The sequence below is a fragment of the Thunnus albacares genome, chromosome 11, assembly GCF_914725855.1.
Source record: "Thunnus albacares chromosome 11, fThuAlb1.1, whole genome shotgun sequence".
NCBI classification, from domain to species: domain Eukaryota; kingdom Metazoa; phylum Chordata; class Actinopteri; order Scombriformes; family Scombridae; genus Thunnus; species Thunnus albacares.
In genome coordinates, this window is record NC_058116.1 from 26,324,763 (window position 1) to 26,349,298 (window position 24,536).

The following is a 24,536-nucleotide window of genomic DNA, read 5'->3' on the forward strand; positions in this document are numbered from 1 at the left end:
TCCATGACTTTTGCTGCTCCCTGATGGAATTATCCGGTATCATTATTGTAGTGCAAACAGAACAGAGCCATGAGTGACACTCCTCCTCCTCCTCCTGGTATAGGTGTGGTACAGCTTGACTCATAAAATATCATATAATACTTTTTTTCAGTGTAGTATTCACCTCCATTTTAGGTGTGATTAAAAGGAATTTGAAAATTTCAAAGGATAATAATATGTGTGAGTGTATATACAGTATCAGTCAAAAGTTTGGACACACCTTCCCATTCACTTGAATGAGAAAGTGTGTTAAAACCTTTGACTGGTACTGTATATATAAAGCCAGGCATGTGTGCCAATGTCTGCATTTAATCCATATACACATACTGTAAGACAAAACTTGGATCATGGCTGTGGCTGCCTATCTACAAAACTTTTTATCTAGAGTAGAATCTTAGTCATCACTTGTCTGATTTTGACAAAACCTGGAGGGATGAAGCATCCTTAAACACAGATTCACCATTTAAAAGATAAGCTAATCAGCTTAAAGGGGGCGCCATGAGAGAAGATGAAAATTTAGACCCTTTTAGACATTGTGTATCTCAATTTGTCCATTTTTTATGTAATTTAGAGATAAGCAATTTAATTGATTAATTAAACTAATTAATGTTAATTCTGTGAGTCAGCCAAACTATAAACCATCTTGCTAAATGCAATCTGAATAGATCTCTTAACCTCTAAACGAATTCTGACTTTTGACCGGTTTCATTGTTTGTAACAACATATTTCTATCCTCAAGCTCAGCACATCCTGCAGAGACCTTGAACCACCTGATATGCCTCCACGTTTCTGTTCTGTTGACTTAGGTGAAAGGTGGGAGTATTTGAAGAGATGATGTGAAGTCAAGAGACCTATCTGGTGGATTAAGATTCCAAGAAAAAAAAAAACCTACGTTGAGGTTTTCTTTGACTACAAAAACATGTTTGAATTCCTCTTTGTAGGAAATGTATGTAACGGATGCCAAGAGAAATATTTGACTGTACCTGGACATTATTAATCCTCAGCACTTTATGCCTTTATATTGTACCTTATTTATAACCGGACTATTAGTCAATATCACCACTTATCCATCCTTAAGTCTGTCTGCTTACTCATCATAGCAGCTGTGTTTATGTACCTGTTCCATCCATCCATCCATCTATCCATCCATCCATTCATCAAGAACCTGGACACAGCTTAAGTGTTTCCCAAGGCTGCAGTAATTTTTATTGTAAGAAGAGTCTTCACTGTTTGTATTGTATTGTACTACGGAAATAGTGCAATGAGAATTTTTGGTAGCAATATCATATCTACAGAGCAAAGCTGCATTTTACATTGAATCTACTGTGTGTGATATGTTGAGCTACAACTAACAGATACACTGACATACATCAATCGACAGGTTAATACAGTTCAACAGAGCTGCCCAAATTACCCCATTAAAAACTGGGACAACAAAACATGGATTCAATGACTGCATTATTTAAAACCCCAATATAAAAGCATAAAAGCATGTGTTATTACTGTATGTGTAACAGGCCCTTCTATGTATATATGTATGTATATAAATACATTTATATACACAAATAGGGAAATTAATCCACATACTATATTGTTGATATCATGACTCATTATTACCTTTCTTCATATATATTAGTTCTGTACTCAGTAACAGTCTTGTTAACTGTACTCACTTAAGAGGGATAATTCAGGTTTTTTGAAGTGGGGTTGGTTGTATGAGGTACTTATCCATAGTCAGTGTATTACCTGCACCCCCCCCCCCCCCCCCCCCCCAGTTTGGAGAAGCAGGCAGGCGTAACAGTGTGGAAGCTAAGCAATGTACAGCTGTGGACGTAGCCAGCAGCAAAACATATTTTAGCCATCTAAAAAGGGCCCGCCCAAAAAAAATCAATATCAGTTTAAGTGTACACTATATTGAGAATATTTTCACCACTTAACCTTGCCATGAGGCAGCCCTTTCCTTTGGCACTACATTTTCTCAACCATAGAACTTCTGTATTCCTACGCATACTATGTACTGTATTACAGATCAGCTGTTTGGGTCAGAAAGTGATGCTGCGGCGTAATACAATATGTGGACAGATTCCTGCTGCAAAGAGACTAAAGGTTACATAAGAAAACAGTGAAATAAATAAAAAAAATGTTTACTCACATCAATAGCACAGCATAACCACAGATGTTGCATGACCTTTTGAGCTGTCTAGACCAAGTCTGTAGCTCTGCAGTAACATGAGGAACATTAGCAGTAGACACCCTCCTGCTTTCACCTTTTACCTCATGGTATTGCATGGCTTGTCCCTTTTAATTAGCTTCCTAGTGTAGAATCAGCAAAAAAAAGACCAGTTCATGACCCTATTGAGTTTTCCTGTTGTACAGTTTGGAAGCAAATTGATTTAGGTGTGATGTGTTCCTTTTTTTTTTTAAATGAATGTTAATGCGCTATGAGGTTTGGCTTCGCCTGCCAACAACTAACTGCTCAAGATAGACTTTCCAACTGGCTGAAAATGGATTGACTATTCGGCAGGCCAACAGAATTTTATCTGACCTCTTTCATGTGTTCAATTCTGATTATGCGCTTATGGATTGTGGAAGGAGGTACAGGGTCCCGCTGTAGAAGCACAATTGTTTTCCTGTTGTACAGTTTGGAGGCAAATTGATTTCAGTGTGATGTGTTCCTTTTTTTAGTGAATGTTAATGCGCTATGAGGTTTGGCTTTGCCTGCCAACAACTAACTGCTCAAGAAAAACTTTCCAACTGGCTGAAAATGGATTGACTATTCGGCAGGCCAACAGAATTTTATCTGACCCCTTTCATGTGTTGAAGTATCTGCTTATGGGTTGTAGAGGGAGGTACAGGATCCCGTTGTAGAAGCACAACGGTTATAAACATTCACTTGTCCCTCTGTCAGTTAAACTTATTAATGGATAACTCATGGAGGATAGACAGAAGGGCAGAGAGGCACTCAGATAACTGGTGCTCTCCACCGATGTCGTGCTTGTTTTGTAAGCATGTGAAATGAAATGTTTGTTTGAAATTTATTTGCCAAGGTACGTATGCTTTGAGATGTTTTTTGCCTTAAAATTTTGTAGTTTTTAATAGAGTGAATGGTTTTTATACTAATCTGCTTGGTCATTTTTTCTCGTAAGCCAGTATGTGAACGTGTTCTTATTTAATGTGCTTTTATTGTGGTGATTTTGTTGTAGCGATTCCTTTTATCTGAGACAAATTTACCCTCAGGGAGAAAATAAAAGTGACCTTAACCTTGGATACTGGAGGGTTTCAGTGTTAAGGCTTGTCTACACAGGAGGTGTTACAGCCGCATTTTTCTTGTCTGATGGAAAAGTCATGCTTCTATTTTAATCATTGCACATGCTATGTATTTTTATGCTTCAAGTATTTTTTCTTCCGTTTTACACACTTAACAATGATTGCTTCTCGGCCTCTGAATGTTGCCAAAACTTGCGTTACCTGCACTCAATACTGTGCCTGAACGTATCCTGTGTAGACACTGACAGAGGACTGAAGCTGCTGCTGCTGCTGCTTGAGAAGCTTGTATGAGCAGCCATTTATATAAAAAGCCAGCTTCCTTCTTCTATTCAAAGCCCACATTATCCATAGAGTATTGTGGACATCGGGTTAGGTTGAACCAGCTTGGTTGATCTAGCAAATAATTCTGGTGTTCATTCTGGTTGCTGAGGTAGCAGTTAAAAGCCTAATGGCTTGTTGAAACTTAATTTAATTTGTATTTCATGAGAGAATTTGGAGGTTCTCTTAGTCACTTCAATGTTGTTCAGTGTTCAGAGTTTTCTTGGAGTCATCAAATGGCTTAGAGGATCTGCAGTGCCTACTGCAAGCAACAGTACCACAGCTGTACTGCTTGCCGCTTGTGCACATCTCACTAGACATCATGCAACGGCTTGGCTTCAAGAGTCTATGTATATTTTTAGTTTACATAGGACAGTTGGCTGAAAAAGTGGGAATAGCAGAAAGAAACTAGAGCAATCATGTATTTTATTTCATTTTTTCCAGCAAAAGCAGTAAACAATCCTACAGCTTCTCAGTTGTGAGGATTTGCTGTTTGCTCTTTGTCTTTTTCAATAGAAAACTGAATATTTTTAAATTACGGAGTGAGGAAGGGAAAACATTGATGGGCATTTTTCACTCGTTTCTTATATTTTAGATTATCAGTTAATAATAAGAAATAATAATAAGAAATAATAATAAAATAATCAATAGTTGCAGTCTTACCAAAACTCAGAATAACCCAATGTTTACAGCTGTTGTTTCTTTCTACAGTTATTATGTTATACCATTTAAAAACAATTGGAGAAGTTACATAAGGTAAGTATAGAGATGTAATGCCTGTAGTACATTATTTGCCCAAACAGCTTTTAACAGCAGGCGGTTAGGGTTAGATGACTGCAATGAATGTAATTTACAGCTGTGAAATTAGTGCACATATACTTTAATAGAGCCCGAGGGCAATTGTGACAGTAGATTGCACTTACAGTATTTTCCCATCACTGTTGCCCGGGGGAATAGATGAACTTAATGAATAGGAAATCACAGCTGTGGTGTTGACACAGTAGTTACCCTTTGAAAATGTGCCCGGTCTTCCAAAATGATTGGACAGTTAAAAGTCTGTTTATGCTCCTTTTACTTAATGTCCTGCACTTTTTTAGGCTGGCAGCAGCATTACTTTTTACAATTTCATATTATTCATGGGTATTCATAGCGACACCTTGACACTGACATACTACAAAATAATCTATTTTTGGCAGCATATTATATTTTCATGTCCCCACATTAATTTATTCCCTTTTTCTTTTACATCAAAACCTAGTTAACTGGAGGCATCCATGTTTTTATTAATGCTACAGATGTGGCTCCAAAGATGGCAATGTTAGGTCCAGACTGAAATATCTCAAGAACTATTGGATGTACTGTCATAAAATTTGGCACAGATATCCGTGGTGGCCAAAGGATTAATCCCCATAACTTTGGTGATCCCCTCACTTTTCATCTAGTGCCATCATCAAAATTTTAATTTGTCCAATACTTTAGTTTATAACCCAATACCTGCAAAACTAATGACATTCCAATCAGGCTCAGCTATATTCTGTGTTTAGTGCTCATTGGCAAATGCTAAAAGCCTGCTAACTAAACTAAGATGGTTAGAATGGTAAACATTAGACCAGCTAAACATCAGTATGTTAGCATTGTCAGTAACACTTTATTTGAATGGGGTGTGCATAAGACTGACATGACACTGTCATAACAATGACATGACACCTGTCACGAACATGAAGGAATCTTTATGAATGTTTATCACTGTTGTCACTAAGTGTCATTTGGTCAATTATGTCATTTTTATGCAAAGTTCACAGTGTTTGAGATGTCTTTGTTATGACAACTTAACATGGTTAACATGGTTGGTTTTGACATTGGCTGCCATGGGACTATTATAATTGTGTCATGAATATTTTCCTTGACCTCATCTACAGTGGTATAATTCCAACTAGTCATTGAAGTGTCATTTAGTGTTATTACACTGTCAAATGCTTTTCAAACAGTGTCATTAATTGTGTCCTTGACCTCAAATACAGTGGTACAATTTGGACTTGTCATATAGATGTCATTAAGTTTTATTACACTGTCAAATGTTTTTTAACAGTGTCATGAATAATTCCATTGACCCCAACTACAGTGGTACAATTTTGTCATTTCACACGCTGCATTCGAAATCACATACTATGCACTACATACCCAATACTTGTACTGTCTTTCAACATATTTCTGTGTGAATGAACAGTAGTATGTATCTTTTTGGACGCACTGAGCTGTAATTATCACTTCCAAAGAGCCTCCTTGCCATTTGGAGACACACAACCATGGTAACCCGTGCCAACCTCACCTCTACCGGCTAAACTGAACTAATTTTAAAAATATATTACACATAGAAAAGTGAAAGCCTTATACTTAGACTTAAACTGAAGCTCCAGAGCTGCCTTGGTGTCATTGTCTGTTATGTTGTTTTTACTGTAATTACTGCATTGCATCGTGGAATATGTATGCTGGTGTAGTGTCCAGTGCTTGCATACTGTAATATTCCCCAAGAAACAGTATGCAGTTCACGTACTATTGGTTTCATACTAAGGTTTTGGACATACTAAAAAATATCACATATTGTTTCAGCATACTAAATTTAGTATGGAATTTCAGTTGCAGGCATATTGACATCCTTAAATATTGTAACAGTGTCAACTAAAGTTGTAACATCTTCATAATCATAACATGAAGTGTTTTGGTAACCTGACACACCAGATGGTTTGTTACACAGAACCATTTGAGAGGTCGTCATTGGTAACTGTTTAGAAAAGGGCAGGTACTTTTCAAAAAATACTTGGCAGGTGACTGGATGAACCATCTTTCTGTCACCATCTATCGCTGTCTTACCTTGCAAGGAAGCTGCATAGGATCTTCATATACATATGTCCTCAAACAGAAGGTTCCAGACAGTGAGATAATAGACACTTTAAAGACAAATTAACCCAAAATTAACTGAAAACAGTGCAGGGGGTGGTTGAGCTGTGCAGAGAGGAGACATGTCATTTGAGTTATCAAGTGGGCAGAGTTCGGTCCACGACACCTCAAGAAGGCTCAACAGTGAATTCCAGCGTCCTGGAACCAACCTCATATACACCCACTTTCAGCAAGTCCACTGGCACTGCGTCACTGCTACCTACAACCCTTTTTCAACAATGCTACTTCAAAATCTACATTTCACCAAACATAAGGGCTTCAAGTATTTGTAATGCTGAAGATTCATTCCCGTTACACAATACACAATATGGGCCATAATGGCTGCCAAACAACATTACCAACTTCAACAAACTAAAACCCCAAACCAACAAGTTTTAAACACTTACACTTTAATATTTATTTGACTTGTCTTTATACATCATGGAAAAGTCTGCCTAAGACACCATTATAATAGCATATACCTAACCAGTGGTGCCACTTTAGCATTTTGAGGTGAATTTCAGTGACTCAGGAGTGTGATTACCTCTATGATGCCATATTTCCAACTTGTAATTCTGCCATGCACGCTCAATATGCTGAGTAGGGGCACCGGTCTCTGGGTTAACAAAATTCATTTTATGGCAGACAGAATACTGGCCATATCCGAACTGGGAAAGCTGCCCCTTGTAGGCATGCCATTCATCAAAGAGGATGGATGTTCTGGGTCTGATATGTCATTGAATTTGGCCTAAGCATTTGCCTTGAGAGGTCCCTGAGCAGATAGAGAATGAGTCTTCTTGAATTGCCATCAACCTTCTGCATCCTGAAGATCCACTGGTGTTCACGGCATCAAGTGCTGCCACATCAGCCATAATAGTACTGAAAAGTAAAGAAAAAAGATAAATACTTTAATAAAGATTGGGCTGTATCAATTTTTTAACACATTCTTTCCACATGCACTGGGGTATACAGTGTTATTGTGCTATTACAAAAAAGAAAAGGGTGAACAGCTGTACAATCTTCATGCAAAGCTTGCATATTGGATAGTTAATATTGACTGACTGATCCTCGTCATCTGGCTTGAAAACAAAGCATTGCTGAACAGTGCATTTCCATTTCTCCTTGACACTAAATGATAGACACTAATGTTAACATTAGCTTTCTTTTTTATTTCTCCATTTTCTCAGAGTGTATCTCGTCACATGACCACCAATGTGCTGTACTCTCCTGAGCACAAAATATTGTTTCACTTTCCACACTTGCTGCACAAGAGCTGTCTCATAGCGCAGCATCAAAAAGTATTATGGATTGTATTGTTTTTTAACAGAACACAATATTGAAAATTATACCTTCAGCATTTTTAAATACTGCGCTATGCAGTCATATCAGAATACTGTCCTATACCTGTTGTTTACACACAGCCTTAACAAATCAAGGATATATTCTTTTCTTAATCTATTGTATGTTTTCAAACTGTTTTTTTGCTTTCCCCATTCAGTCCTCTGAAAATGTCTGTTCTATGTTTAAACACTGCCATCCAGTTCAATTCCTCTCCATATAAACACTCCCCCATGTCTCTTAACCATTCAATGTGACTCATTTGTACTAGCCTGTAATCTTGTCCATCAAGTTAAGATCATACCATAATTGTGACTGTTTTGTCTCACTTAGTGTATAATTCAAACTTCAACAATACACATTTTGCATTGAAATGTCAACACAGAAGAGAGATGAACTTTCATCATGTCTTCTCTATAGGTACATCAGCAAAGTTAACAACTGTCTTTGGGTTGTGAGAGACTATTTTGGTTTCAGATACTTAATTTAATAAGCCTATCTAATTAGTTGTTTATGGAGCCTTTATAGTAAAAAAGCAGTTAGAGGTTTTTGTGCTACATGACTAAGTATGTATTTTAATCCAAGCCTGCACTATAGACCTAAATGTGGTCAGCACTGTGGAAAATCAACACTACTTCTCATTTTACTCTTAAACTGCAGGCTCTGCAAGTAGGAACAGTACACCATTCATAATAATTTCAAGCATTCACAGTATGTTATATGGTGAATGATGTTTGTGTTGTTTTTCAGATTCAGATTCAGATCAACTTTATTATCCCACTTGGGGAAATTGGTTTGGTCCAATGCACCAGACATAAAAGCACCATAGAAACCACAGTAAAAACAATAGAATAGCCAGTAAGACCATAGTATAATCATAATAAATAAAACACATTTGATCACACTGAGACAGAATAAAAAACAACATATCAGATAAAAACAATCCATCCAAAAACAGTAAAATACAATTTGATATAAAAGTGTAAAAGTGCTAATGCCCAGCTAAGAGACCTATTAATTAAACTTGAAAGTTATACAGGCTAATGACTTGAGGAATAAAAGAGTTCTTGTATCTACTTGTTTTGAATTTTCTTTGTAGAAGTCTCTTTCCTCGGGTCAGATTGTTCTATCCTGTGAGATTTTTTTCTAGTTTTTGGAGGATGAGTTTGGTGTACAGGCTTGTGGCTGTTTCTTGGTCAATGCCTTTGATTTTTCCTGCTGTCCTAATTTGTCTTTGCAGCCTGGCTCAGTCCTGTTTCCACATACTACCAAACACACAGATGAGACCAAAAGACAGAACACTCTGACGTATTGATGTGTAAAACATTTGTAAAATCCAATATTTTACATTAAAGTAGTTAAGTTTGTGTAAGAAGTACATTCTCTGCTGCAGTTTCCTGATTTTTGAAGTGGCACAGTTTGTCTATTTCAATTTTGTAGTATTGTGTGTTGTGACCAATTCCACTGTTTCACCATTGATTTTTGTAGCAGGCAGTGTAGTTTTGTTCCTTCTAAAATCAATTACCGTCTCTTTTGTTTTCTTCAAGTTTAAATCCAGGAAATTGTCGGAGTACCACTACCCAGTACAGCGGTGTCATCCACGTACTTATAAATGTGTGTGCTGGGTTCAGGGCTCGGCAGGCATTAGTTTCCAAAGTGAAGAGGACTGGTGAAATTACACAGCCTTGTGGAGCGCCCCTGCTTACTTTTCTGTGTGTGGATATGGCAGAATTGAACTTTACTTGTTGTGTACGGTTTACAAGAAAACTGTTAATCCACCTGATCAGCTGAGAGCTGACCCCATATTCGCCCACTTCTCCACCATGAGGTGAGGTTGTATAGTGTTGAACGTACCGCTGAAGTCAATAAACACGATTTTCACAAGGCTGCTTGTTTTAAGTGTTCATAGATGTTAGTCAACATGACCAGTAGCGCATCGTCGACACCTTTAGAGGCTCGATATGCAAATTAGTATGGGTCTAGCAGAGGTGAGACATCAGAGAGAAGGTGTTTATTAATGATTTTCTCCAAGTATTTCATAGAGACCTACGTAAGTGCTACAAACCTGTTGGTTTTGTGTACTGGTATAACCAGCGATTTCTTCCATAAGTCTGGAATTATCCCACTGGAACAGTGTTGCAAGCTGTTCTGCGCAAACCCTGAGTGCCTTGCTACTGACACCGTCCTACCTGCTTGCTTTCCTCAGGTTGACACGTTTGAAGTGTTGTGTGACATCCTCTACTGCAATCAGTGTATCAACAGTTGGTATACTGTCTATACTGTCTAATGCCATGTTCTGCTGACAAAAAATCACGTCAAACCTACAACAGAAAGGATTTAGATCCTTTGCAAAAGTGAGGTCATTATCAACAGTCATGTGTTTGTTTTTTTTTTGGTTTGTAACCCATTATAGTTTGGAAGCTTTGCCAGGCCCTCCTGCTATTCTTTAAAGTAATTTTCCACTTGGTCTTTGTAGGCAGCCTTACACTCCCTTATCTTGATTTTAACTTGCTTCTGTTTGTTTTTCCTTTAGTCTTTGCTACCTCCTTCCATGAATACTCGTTTCTTCTGATTGAGGAGCCCCTTTAATTCCCATGTCACCGATGGTTTGTTTTTAGGGATAACAAGCTCCTCACAGAAACAAATGTTATCTGTAACAGTGTCTGCTGCCTTCTCCAGGTTAGCAGCACTGTCCACCAACACTGCTCAGTCAGTGGACTCAAAGTAGTCCTGGTGAGCTTCAATAGCATCAGGAGTCCAGCTTTTAATCTCCACCTTTTTTGTCTTGTCACGCTGCAAGCGTGGTTTGTAGACTGGGACCAGCTGCACTATATTATTATCCGAGCCCCCAAGATGTGGTAGTGCCTTGGAAGAATACATCCCAGGGATGCTTCCGTGGCAGAGATCCAGACAGGCATCATTGCGGGTGGGACGTGTGACATATTGGTGGTAAGATGGTAGGGCTCCAGATATCCTGCCTGAATTAAAAACCTCCCATTATGAGCTTTACAGCGTCGGGTGATTCAGTCTCAGCCTGGGATATAAGGTCATGTATCGTCTTGGCTGCTATGCTTGTATCAGCTGATAGGGCTATGTAAACAAGGAACAGCAGGAACTGATTTATTTCCCGTGGCAGGTAGTGTGGCCGTATTTTAAGGGCTAAGAGTTCAATGTCTTTAGTGCAAATCATGTGCCTTGTTGTAATGTGGATTGGATTATAGTACTTCTCATTAATGAACACACAAACTCCTCCACCTTTGCTCTTATGGGAGCTGGACTTTCAGTCCATTCTGATGAGAGTGAATCCATCCAGCTCCACAGCAGCGAAGGAGTCGCGCTCCGTGAGCTGTGTTTTCGGTAGTGCAGACCAGGGAGGCCTGTCAGTACTCTGATAGGTAATTAATGCAGGCCCATTAATTAATTGGTATATTCATGTACGGTAATTAACGTGAATGAGTGTGCACATAAGGAAACAGCGGACATCTGAATGTTTCCCCTAGTATTAGCAAAATTGATAAATGTGAAGTAAGGTAATAGTACAGCTGCTTACAAATATACAGCCTACCTTTCGATGATGATGACGATCACCAATTGTCATTCCTCTCTTCCTCAGTCATTTGAGGGCAACAACACATACCTTCACATATAGAAAAAAAAAACATAAGCAAGTTGACTTGTAACAATGTCTTAGTATGGAATTTCATAAATATCATGTATGCACAAGTTTAGGAATAAGGTGTGTGTATGCGCATTTTATGTGCATTGCATGTGTCACTGAGTGTACCAAATAAGTGTGTATGTACATGTCACTGGTTACTTATGAATTCTGCCTCTTGTATTTGGATTTTAAAATGCTTGGTTGACAGAATGATCTGATAAGTGACACTTATCCAGGGATTATAGTGATTTCCCGCCTGCAGTATTAGGCTTCATATCAAGGTCAGTTTGGATATAAATCATTTCAACTCAACATTTACTTGTGTTAGTTGAGACTGCGTGTGATACAGTAGCGGATGGAAATGATTGCTTTCACTCTCGGCCATAGTCATCATAATTTTTTGGTGCAGTGAGTGGTGCAGGGACGCACACTAGCCATGCCAACTGAAAATACACTGCTGCTATCACACACTTCTACTTTGCATTACTGCGTAGACGGAACACAAATCATGCGGAGGCTGCAATGAAAATCCACTGAGATGTATCTTAATGAGATGTACATCCCTGCTTCTCCATCCACTCCCCACTTCCACTAACACACACACATCCCAAGCGAGGAGTGAAATATTTGGAACGCTAAACTTGTGTAAATCTGTAAACTATACAGGAAATGTAAACGTTCACGCTGAAATACTTAGAAGTAGCAAGATAAAGATGTTTTAATCTTCTGTATGTTAATTTGTGGTATTCTCTACTTGATTTTTCTCCAAGTACATGTTGCAACTGAACATTAAATATGAAGAAGGTATGATGCCATCGCCTAGTTTCTAAACAAAGTCTGAAAACATTACTCATTGGTATTGTTTTCAACTGTCGACCTAGATCCATTTGAGTTGTTATGTCTGTCGAGCGTCTTCGCTGTTGTCTAGAATCTCTTTGCTTCTATGTTAACGGCCAAGTTGAAATCCCAATAACATGCATTTCAGTGACATTTTACTTGTCTTTCAAACCCCTGACAGCAATGCACCATAGTCGAGGCAACCGTACATTTACTGAAGACACTCACCAACAGTCCACTGAACTCACATTGGTTTCAGTTCATTTAGGTTAACCAAGAGTTAACAAACTAAATCAAGGATGAGGGTAATAGTTCACTGTCCATCACAGTCTCAACAAAGGAGTTCCTCAGCAGAGTGCCGCTCTCATGTGCTTGTATCTCTACTTTCTCTCCTCGGCGTCTGCTGCCCTCTGACAGGCTCATATTAGATCAGACATGGCCTCTTGAAGCCTGGCAACCAATCAAAAATGACAAATGGCAAGCTGTGACCATGATGATACTTTATGTACACAGATAAACACAGGAATAAATGAAAAAGTGTCACGGAACATAAATTTTGCCACTCCATCTGTGTAATTGAGCATTTTTACCTAAACTTTTCTTCCCCTTTTTTATTCGTGTGTGTGTGTTTGTGTGTGTGTGTGTGTGTGTGTGTGTGTGTGTGTGTGCGCGTGCGTGTGTGTGTGTGTGTGTGTAGCATAAAGGGCTCGACTTTCCCGGAAAGTGTCTGGGCCAGCCACTTCCCTTACCCCACCACAGCTGTTCATACAAGACACAAACATGAAATGATATAGGGCAGAGCACAGAAAAACCCTTAGAAAAATAAAGTGTGAACAGAGAAAGCCCAAATCTTGAGACCCTCCCAGTTTTAAACGCTCTCTCAGGCAGAAACTAAAGGTCCGTTTGCCAACAAAAACACACACCATCACCAAAGTCCCTGACCAAGCTATATCTCTAACCAAATACCTTTTTAAAAGCACAAGAAATGCCTTCCGTTGCTTTGAATGACCTTTGGAAATTGGCTGTGACCATTTTTTTTTTGGTCTTTTTAGTAATGTGTCTTTAAAATCAGGATCCTCTCTGAAAGGCTCTTTGAAGTCTGTGTGCAAATACAAAACACGTTTGGCACCTATACATTCATGTCAGTGTTAATACAGACATGAATTCATCAAGGTCCCAAAAATACGCTCATATATTTGGATGAATGTCTCCATTTTTGCTAAAGCTCAATATTTAAAATCCCCCCTTTTTTTTTTTACTACTTCCCTAATTTACTCCCTTTTCATCCTTCTTTAATAAAGTCTCACCTTTATTATGAATTTCTTTATTCTTTTGTAAAGTCTTGTCTCAGTTGAAATTATACATCCGCTGTTCATATGAATCTTTTAAAAAATTGTTTTAACTCTTCAAAAACTGCTCGGTAGCCCTTCCTTAAGTAGCTGCTCTTTACTGAGACATCCAGAAAACAGAGTCAGACACACATTGTCCTGATTAGACCCCAGAATAACACAATTTGCATGAGATTCTAGATGTGCAGATATTAACCCACTTCACAGCTCTTTGCCCTAACCTCAATAAGCAGAGTAATTGGGTTTCTCTTTCAGGTGTTTGTCAGTTCTAACAATGTGTGTTTTCTGTGTTTTCTCTGACCTCTGCTTCTCTCAGGCAGTTCATCTCTATGTGGGGGAAAAAAAAAAAGGACAATTAAGGATCACATTTTAAAGCGCTATAACAAGCTGCAGGGATACACATTTCTGAGCCTGTAGTGTGGTGGAAAAGGAAAGGGTATTATAAAGTTGACATAATTTCACAGGGAAGGCTTTTAGAGCTTTGTGTTGTGGAAAGGTATTATGACTTTTTACTTCATAATGTTTTGGCCATACTGCTGTTTTGATTGATGTGAAGATGTTGACATAAGGCTGTTGCCAGTGCACATAGTGTGATGATGAATCACATACTGCAGTAAAAAAGGGTCAGACTGAAACCTCTGGCATGTTGGGTTTTTATAGGTCATGTCTGGTATGCCACAGTGCATCTCAGTGGAACGGTTCCTGTCGAAAGGGGTCTCTTTTTTGCACATTCAAAACTTTAAAAAAAAGAATCCTTCTGGACGAACTGTGGGCGGAGGAAGTTGGGTTTGAATGTCAAGTATCATGTGTCTAGGCAAACGCTTCTTGTTGAGTTTGCAAACCCCATCATCTCTCTTTACTGCAGTCCTTAGTGTACCACCATCTGGCCCACAGCTGAAAACTATTAAGATCCGTTGGAACTTCCTTTCCACTATTCCACTCTAGTTTTGAAGGCAAGTAAGTAGCTTTTACCTCAACTCTGTTGTTGTTTGCATGTTTCTCTACATAGATCTTTTTTTTTTTTTCTACTCTCTGTAAAGGACAGCGGTGCTTTTGCTTGATAAAGAATGAGTCAGGGCGCTGAGTTTGATATACAACAGCGAAAGCGTCAGACTGTGTGAGAGAGCGAGTCTGGCTTTCAGATTAGACACCAAGACACCATGGTTGATTCAACTGAGGAATTCTGGGACTAAATTCATAAACAGATTGTAGTTGCGATGTCTAATGTGCCGCACTCAGCCAGCAAGATTCCTGAGCCGGGGTGAGAGCACAAGTGAAGAAAACAAAGGATCTTTGTTGATTTTCTTTCCGGCTGTGGCATTATGTTGGGACCACAGTGAATGCTTCTATCCCATGTTAAAAGCCTGCTGCCTTTTTAGTGCATATCAGTCAGATTAGTGAGTGACTGAGAGGCATTTCAAAATGGAACGGTACATTTTCTTTTTTTTTTTTTTTAAATAAGCCTTTTTAAACATTATCTGTCTTTCCCCAAACTTGTGCATTTCCAATTAATTTTCACTTGCGGGTTGTTGTTTGGGCTGGAGAGAGGACTCCGCAGGGTCAAAGTAGGACGCACTGTTTTCCAGAAAGAGTCTTTCCCAAGCTAAATTCCAAATGTTTGAGTCACTGAAGGTGAATTGTTAAACCCTGGACATGTTTTTTGCTGTGCATCTCTCACTTGTTTTGGGAGGATGATACTTTAAGCAAGTAAAAGTGCTGGCTCGTATTTTTACTGGGAGTTCATAAAAACAATTCAGCGTACATGTTGTTTATGTACTCAAGGGGTTATACACTTAAATGTTATGGGTTTTTTGGAGTTTTTTTATCTCATGTGTTAGACCTCATGTATTTCTTTTAACTTAGTATAACAGAATTTTATGTTTTAGTTGCTCTTGTTGTTTGTGTGCTCATTTTCCTTTTGTTATTAGACACATTCATGTTTGTGCAGTCTTTCTGGAGCAAAATTGTGTATTATCAGTCAAGTGAGTATTCTGTAAGCCAGGTATGTTTTCTGACTGTGAGGACATTTCATGTAGACAGTATGTGTAAGGACACACAAATGTGCGCAGTTATGTGTTTGCACCTATACACACATTCCTCTGGTGGGGAATTGAACAGACCTGACCTGCTGCTTCCAATGCAGCTGGGGAACATCGAGGGGAGACTGAGGAAGTTTGCAGCTCAGTGTTAATTCTGTGTGTGTGTGTGTGTGTGTGTGTGTGTGTGCATGTGTGTGTGTCAGGGTCAACAGATCTCCCAAGGGGCTGCTGTTGAATCACCAGACAGGAAGCTATTAAAACAGGCGAACACTGCAGCTGTCAATCAAATTGAGTGACATCACAGTCAGGTGTCAGATGAGGCACTACATTACACCACACTATGTCACAAACAAACAGAAAGATAGTCGGGCTTTGTCTGCTGCCAGACCTTTCCACTGCGGGGTTGTGAGAATGAGAGCAGTCTTTGCTTTAAGAACTTAAAGCTCTTAATAGTGACTTTTACAGCTTGATCCCACCAGACGCGTCTGCGTCATGTTCCGGCTATGACGGGGCCACTGGAGCTGATCGGCCAGTCTTGTCAATGCTCGTGATCCCACCAGACGCGCCGCAGCACGTTTCAGAAGCATCCCAGAAGCGTTTTTTAGCTCCGTTAAACATACGCGCTCAGTCTATTTTTGACAGAAGCTGCATCAAACTGCACAGAGCAGATCGAGCTGGGCAGGAAGTCAGACACAGAAACAGCATAGAGCATCCGGTCATTTTTCAAAATAAAACATCCTGCGCAGACTGCCCATTGTATATCAACATTAAACACAATTAAAAGAGACAAATAAAGAAACCATTTAACTACATAGCCTACTTACCCAGAATAGAAGCACAGAAATCAAGGAAAATGACCAAATCAACAAAATCTGAGTAAGTCAACAAAATCAAGCAGTTAAGTTTATTAATTAGTTTTACTGTAATTACTATAGCAGCAGCTGGCTTGTCCATAGTCAAAACGCTCTGCTTCTGACGCCGTGTGGAGGACAGAAGAAAATGGCGTCGGAGCTGGAACGCGATGCAGATGTGCCAGGTGTGATTAAGCCTTTAGGGATGTCCTAAACTAATCCACAGGATTGGGAATAGTGCCAATTAAGACATTTATTAAATGATTCTATATCTCATAAAAGAATTTGGACTTTTTTTTTTCTTTTTTTTTTGTCACTCATTTTACTCAGAGCAGGCCAGCTGTCAAAAACGCTTTGCTGTGCTTTTTTAAAACACTGGAACACAGCTCCATTGAGTTTATTATCATTACATTTTCTTAAATAATGTTGTTTTAGTTGAATTTCTCAGGTGCACCACACCTCTACAGTGCTGCTGTTGGCTGAAAATTACATTTTTGTGCATAAGGGAGATGAAGAGAGGCTGTCCAAATCCCCTCCATGCTTCCTGCCACAGCAGACCCACTCTGACACCTCTCTCTCTCCCTAGATTTTATATTTAAAAAAAAACATTATGCTACTATACAAAATACCAGAAACCATCAAAGGGAAGATGCATTTTCTTAATGCAGGAAAACATATCTAACTAGCTTTGAAGATGAAGGAAACAGTGGAAAAAAAGTAGGTTCTCTGAAATGCTAAGGCTAAGTACCAAGGCCACTACTGCCAAGGTCTTAATTTGGCAGTTCAGATATTGCAGAGTAGTTTGGTGCTGAGATCTGCAGAATTCACCCTGTCTACCTTTGGTGAAATGTAAACAATTGTTACGTCCTTGTCCATCTGCTATGCAAAGCAATGCTTTCAACAGCAGCTCTAGACTTGTAAATAAGGAACACAAGTTTGTCTTTTTCAGCAGCAAAGATTTTCTGTTTTGGCAGACTTAGGAATGTCCCAGTCTCCACCCTTAAGCTTGTTCCATTTAAATTTTCTCCAGCCCTTTCCAGGGCCTCCATTGCAGCAAAATATCCCCTTACAGTGAGAACCCACATATATTGTACTGCATTGTTTCTGCAAACCTCACTTCCTTCTGTTATATCCCATATATCATTATCTGCCTTATTATGTACAGTGCACAGCTATGGGCTTTTCATTTTTTTTAGTTCAAGGAGACAGTTACTTATCATTGCAGAGCCTCTTTAATGCAAATTCAGAAATAATTGAAGCTCTGTTATGGATGCATCTTTGTTTAGGATGGTTTGTTTGTCACCGGTTCCTCCCGGCAATAAAAAAGATATTTGAGTCAATAAGCCTGACTCCATCATTTTCTAGTGGCACCTTACTGCTATTCAGCCAAAGCTAATGACCCATTTACCTCCCATGTTAGATTGATAGCATTGTTTTCAGATATTCATCCGTTTTTACCTAATTTCTCAGCCCCCTAGGAATATTGGTTGATAAAGCCTATTTTCTGAATGGCATTATTTACGTCAAGCTCATAATTGGTTTTTGTGCACCATAGATTGGCAAAGCAAAGAATAAATGTCCTCAGAGTTTGTTGCAGTGGCAGGTGATGAAACAATCCAAAATATATTACTTTTTGAGGCGAGGCAGAGTGTGAACTGTGAAGTGCGCATTCATTGATGGAGTATCATGCTTTTGCCAGTGTTGTGCTCCTTCTGTGTTTAACATTTCTGTATCTGCAACTTTTGATTTTATCCCTATCAGCGCACTAGAACTTAATTTCTGAATTTTGCAAAGAATTCAGTGTAAAGGACCAGTGTGTAAGATTTAGGGGGATCTATTGGCAGAACTATTGGCAGAAATGGAATACAATATTCATAAGTATGTTTTCATTAATGTATAATCACCTGAAAATGAGAATCATTGTGTTCTCGTTACCTTAGAATGAGCCTTTCATATCTACATAGGGAGGGGGGCCTCTTCCAAAGAGCCCGCCATGTTGTACCGCCATGTTTCTACAGTTGCCCAGAATGGACAAACCAAACACTGGCTCACAGAGAGCCTTTTGCATTTTTCGTGAGTTTCATGGCCACCGTACGTTCTCCTACACGCTTGGAAGGGGTAGGTGGGGATGGGGGTGTATTTAGTCGGTTGCAATCTGCAGCCTAACTGCTAGAAGCCACTAAATCCTACACACTGGTCCTTTAAATACTTTAATTAACACTAACCGAATGTTGGCGCAGTGACTCATGTGAAACTTGAGATTTTAAAGAAAGACAATATGTAAATTAAAAATATTTACTTGCTAAATACTCTTCTGTGTGACTACCTACATCCCTCCATTGGATCTACTAGGATGTTCATGTAGAGCACCTACATCATTTTCATGAATAAAATCTAGTTTCTAAAAAGTGTTTGTTGGAGAGCACAGTATGTTGGCAGTTTGGTTCCTGGGCATGAGTAGGATTTGTTTTTCTAGGCTCAGGCTTCCCTTGATAAATGGAAAATGTCAGAGTTAGAAAATTTTTAATTAATTTTTGCTTAGGCAGAAGCTAATTTGTTTGGAAAAGCAAAGATTGAAAGCTGTTTTGCGCCAGGCCTCGCATATTCTCCCATAGTAAAAGAGTAAAGCATATTGATTGTGGAACAGGCTGACAGCTACCTAGGCCTGGACAGTTTGTCCTTGCAGTCCTCTAGATTGCTGAGCTATCTTGGGGAATTGATGCAAAGGCCTGAGAGCAGTCAAAGCACAGTGTCACTCTTTGGAGACGCTATGGAGGTGGACATTTTGCATTTGTAGAATAAATTGCTATTTTGTAATGTAGCACAGATCCAATGCACTGTACCAGTCACAGTGTTCAGGCATATCCAGGGAGTGCTGCTTCAGTTACAAAGAAAACAGAGGAAAAAGAAAAACTGTCTTTAACCACAACCCACATTCATCTCTTACTTTATGCAGACTATGGTAGAATCATACCAATGTTGTTTTTATGTGAGATAATTTTATTACACGCAAAGTTTGATGCTGGCCTCTCCTATGATGACTAAACTTTATTGCATCAGGTTTTAGTTTCTAAGTCTTGTAAATGTTTATGTCTAGTGTATTGGTGATAGAATTGAAGTGGCGCTCGGATAGAAACACTTGCTCTTTTTGAAAGATTAGAACACAACACAACATGGATTAAGATAAACATTTTTACTTGCTTTTGACAGAAGATACTATGTTGTTAAAGTCTGCAGTACACTGAGGTACTTTATTATCGACATCACAAGGTTAGAAATAAAGACAGATGATAATACCGATGATGAGGTCCAGTGGTAAACAATTGTAATGCAGAAGGGCTGGGATTTTAATTGGAATATGTTCTGACGGCTGAACATTGCCTCACTCTCAGAGGGTGGGGATTTTCACAGAAAAAAAACTTCAGACTTTCAGCTTTTTAGACTCTCTGCCTTTTTAGTAAAGGCTTGAGGTCAAAACCATTTTTAACTCGTTTCTCTCTGCTGCTTCTCCAGGTGGAATATTGGCAGACACACAGAAGGGACCTCGCAGACGCTACATTTTCCACTATGAACCGCGCCTTCAACAGGAAAAAAGGTAAGCAGAAATAGCTAATGCTGACATGGAGTGAGAGAGATACGCAGTTGTTTCTATCATTACACTGACTATTGCTACTCTGCTAATATAATGCTGAACGTTTTCGATGTGTCGCACCACCTGAGTATCAGCGAAACTCATTTTAAATGTTATTCTGTTCCCGAACTTGAATAATGAAAAGAATTTCTCCACAAGCCAAGGCAGAGAGATAACAGAAGCTTAAGAGTTTTTTTTTTTTTTTAGTTTTTTTTTTATCAAGATGGAGCACTCACTGTTACTGTTTTGCTTTTACGATCACCAAGATTTACAGTATTTGTCGCTACTGTGTGTATTTGTGATGCCAGAGACCAATTCTGTGAATCTTGCACAAAAACTGTTGGTGAATACCCCACATCTGAATTGGAGGATCGGTCTTCTCGGTTTCAGCCATAAATCATTATTTTGGCAGGACTATAAAGTCTGCACACTGAAAGCTCCCAATGAAAAACAAAAAAAAAACAACCCAAAACTGAGTTACGTTTATGTTTAGTATTTTTGGCTGATGAAATGATTCTTTTTTTTTTTTTAGATGCACTGTTTGACTTCAAAGGCTGCAATAAAGCAGCCAAAGCATAAAATTATTCATAAAGCTTTGAAGGACAACAAAATACAAACAGAGTACAACAAACATTAAAACTAAATGGGCAACAAGCATAACAACATAAACATCCCGCCCTGCATGTGAGTAAGTGTTACACAGTTAAAGAGATTGCGCAACACTACAGAGTCTTGAGGTGACCCTGCCCAAATGCGGAGGAGGGGATATTTGGGACTGCAGTTTGCAAAACAGCTTGATGTGTTTACCACCATCTGTCTCACTCTTCTGGTGTGAATCAACAGACCTGAAGAAGCCTTGGACAGTGTTGAGGAAAGTGTCCGGGGCCCAGGTGGTGCGCCGGGCTTTAATGATATTTAGGTGTCATAATTCACTTTTTCCCATTAGGTCCTCTATTTTAGGAGCTAAATATGGTAATCGGCGAGGGCAAATACTCCCTCCTCACTTTATATTAGACTCCCCTTTGATTGCATAATATGGAAATGCAGCTCCATTCCTTTCATTTGAACTGTTATTGAATTTCTGTGAATATCAGCAGATACTTAGGCTGTACGTTTGTGCTTGTCTGTGCATTTATTGTGATGGTACGCTGGAAAAGGTAAATTATAGTTGGTAAAAGGCTCGATCTGAAAGTTAGCTTTGCTAGTAGACAGATAATGAGGGCCCCTGCAAAATGGAAAGACTTTAAAATAGATAGTAAACTGTTCTCTCAACAAACGCTCCTAGACAGGCTAGCACACACTGTCCATTTCTTTATGTTGCACTGAAAAGGGTGCATCCAGTCACCCATCTGCCATAAAATTAAAGCATTCTCACTAAAGGAAGGAAAATGGTTTTCTGACCTCCATCATACAGTCTGACATCTACACACCAACAGATGTCTGACCCTCGAGCTTCTTTATAGATTTAATTTCTGCAACACTTGTTACAGGCTTTCTGTGGCACACGGTGCCAAAAGGTCCACAGCATATAGTAAAATGAAAGGTTTTTTTCCTCCCATGAATATCAAGCATTTCTATTTAAGAGCATGAACCACAGTATTTTAAAAAAATATATATCTGGAGCCATTTATGTGTATGAACAGTGTATTTTTCTACTTCTATGTGTGCTCTATAGGCTTCAGTAACTATTCCAAGTTTCCTGTTGCAAAAGAAACTGAATGTTGATGAATAGCCTCAAAGTTGATCCTCCAAAGATTTCATACAAATATTTGAATGGAAGCATTTGTATAAGGATTAAATTTAGTTTTTGAAACAGCCGGTATCTTGAACTGTTTTTAATGGAAATTGGAAGATGAGGAAGATAAGAGGATGAATAGCGCAATCGCTCCTCTGGGGAGGACTTTAAACCATAACACAGAGAGAACAGGTTCAGACCAGCCTGGTAGAATTGAGATTGTCTCATTATACAGTGATCTGATTCCTTTGAAACCATGCCTTTTTCAATTTTTCATCTTATTTGTTTACAATTGTGGATGAAACATTGTCATCGATCTAAACTATTTTCTGATATGCAACATTTCATTTGCAGCTGACAACTTCCCACATGGGCTGAACAAAGGTTTTCTTGATATGATGTCACATTAGTGTAAATTATTCAGTCTCTGCTGAACTCTTAATATGTGTAAAGAACACAGTTGCATTTGGCTCACTTCCATTATCATTATCATTTTTTTAAATTTATTTTATTTTATACACCAAAAAAATAGTCAACGTACAGTCCAACAGGTGTATAAATGTTCAACAGTTTATGATTTATTTATTAATTTTTGCACCTGTCCCGACTGCCTCTGCTGCTGCTGGCTGAGAAAGTGAAGGCTGGCACTGACAACAGATCAACTCCGCTGATTTATCTCCCGCTTTATCTCTGTGTCTGGCTGTGTTTTGTGGATGTGATCACGTCTAGCAGGTAATGCCCACAGGGATTTTGATCATTTTTTATCTCCTATCTTTATTGCCCTGTTCTCCTGGACCTGACTTGCATTGAATAGTTGAACTCTACGAAATTCACGTGTACCTCTTGGAGAGCCATACAGCAGCTGTTCAGAAAACCTAACTCATTTAACATGTTATGTACCAGCAAGGTAGCCTACTCTGACTTGTGCTTTCGTGACTTGGAAGTTGACAAGCTTGTGGGTACAGCATAGTATTTACAATAGTTGCCAGTTTACTCGATACGCCTAGTCACGCATTTTTCATGCAGCCAATTTTTTTGAGAGGTCACAGTTTCACAACGCATATGTTTATGTTCACACCAAACCAAGTTGTCACCAGTAATTATCAGCTTTGACTTCTAATTATAAAGGAAGGAATGTCTGTCTGTCCATCTGTCTGTATGCGTGTCCGTCACGCATCTCGACAACTGTTCATCCGAACGACTTCAAACTCTGCAGGTGTATTGCTGAGGATCCTAGGAAGTGCAGTGGTAAGTGTGAAGTTGTTTGGATTAGTGGTTCTCGATCTGCTTCTTCTTCTGCCTGTGGAGTCAACAAGCAGAAATACAGACAGCGCTTCTCTACCTATACAACCCACATTGTGGTTTACATCTGTAGTGATAGTGACTTAAAAACATTTAAGAGACTTAAACTCTCCTACTGAACTGTGTACTGCGAACGAAACTTGGCATGTACTGTACGTTCAAGACTTACTCCAAGATGTCTCAGACACGTTTTGAACAGGCACTGCAGTTAATCTAACTAAAAAGCAAGGAATCTCTGTTTGTCTGTCTGTCTGTATGTATATATATGTGTCCTTCACATATCTCGGGAACCACTCATCCGATCAACTTCACACTTGACGGTTGTATTGTTGGGGACCCAAGGATGTCCGATGTTGAATATGGTGCATTTTGGACACACGACATGTTAAATATTAATAAACTTTGACTAAACAAGCGAGCAACTCTCTGTGCCTGAGTGCAGCAGGGGCTGTTTGATATAAACACTGTCACATCACAGCGGGGCGGGGCTTCAGGGCTCTGACTTGACTTCACACTTGGCGGGCGTGCTGCTGAGGACCCAAGGAAGTGAAGTGTCGGGTGTTAAGTTGTTTGGACATGTGACACGTTTAATAAAATTTGAATAAACAAGTGAACAGCGAACCACTCAGCTCCATGTCTGGCACACCTTGGCACCAAGGTAACTAATGCAGTCTAATACAACAGCCCTGCAAGAAGTGAGTGAAGGTTATAATGTTCAGTTATTGTTTTAGAGAGGTGTTGATTCAACTTTATGGTCACTTTGGAGGCTGTAGTTTGTTGTGTTGTTCAATTGTAATGTGTCAAACTGAGATGTGTTCCTATTATTTGGTCTACACTTATGTGGAACGTGGACTTAATTTCATTGCAGGTCACTGTGATGTGCTGCATCATATCTGACCTGATTGACTGCAGTAATAAATATAATACAATACTGTCACACCAACAGTAGCCTAACTTTAGTCATGTTAGTGCAGAAGAATAGCCTAAATATAATGGTCCAATGTACTGGTGATTATACAGTAGAGGAGGACAGTGCAGTGTTTGCCCTAGATTTTCTTGCAGCAGTGGGAACTGGAGTCTCTTAGGTATTTTGGTAACGTTTCCTCAAGTTAACATAGAATTATACATACAGTTATAGTAAAACTATCCTAATTGCGTGTCTCAACTGCTGAAACAAAACAAAGGAACGATTTGTCATGTTCATTTTCTTCATTTATCTAGTACAGTGAGAAACC

The 24,536-nt window shown here is 39.0% G+C and overlaps 1 protein-coding gene across 5 annotated transcripts in view; it reads left to right on the top strand.

The window, feature by feature from the left end:
* Positions 1-24,536, top strand: part of gulp1a (GULP PTB domain containing engulfment adaptor 1a) — a 91,970-nt gene that overhangs the window by 46,394 nt on the left and 21,040 nt on the right. For 2 of the 5 annotated variants that reach the window (XM_044364901.1, XM_044364905.1), the window contains exon 3: positions 20,147-20,228. In XM_044364901.1, the coding sequence (XP_044220836.1) occupies positions 20,201-20,228 (28 nt within the window). In that variant the 5' untranslated portion in view covers positions 20,147-20,200. Of the gene's footprint in view, positions 1-14,581; positions 14,701-20,146; positions 20,229-24,536 lie in introns of those variants that run through there. The other 3 variants (XM_044364902.1, XM_044364903.1, XM_044364904.1) reach the window with 3 other exon arrangements.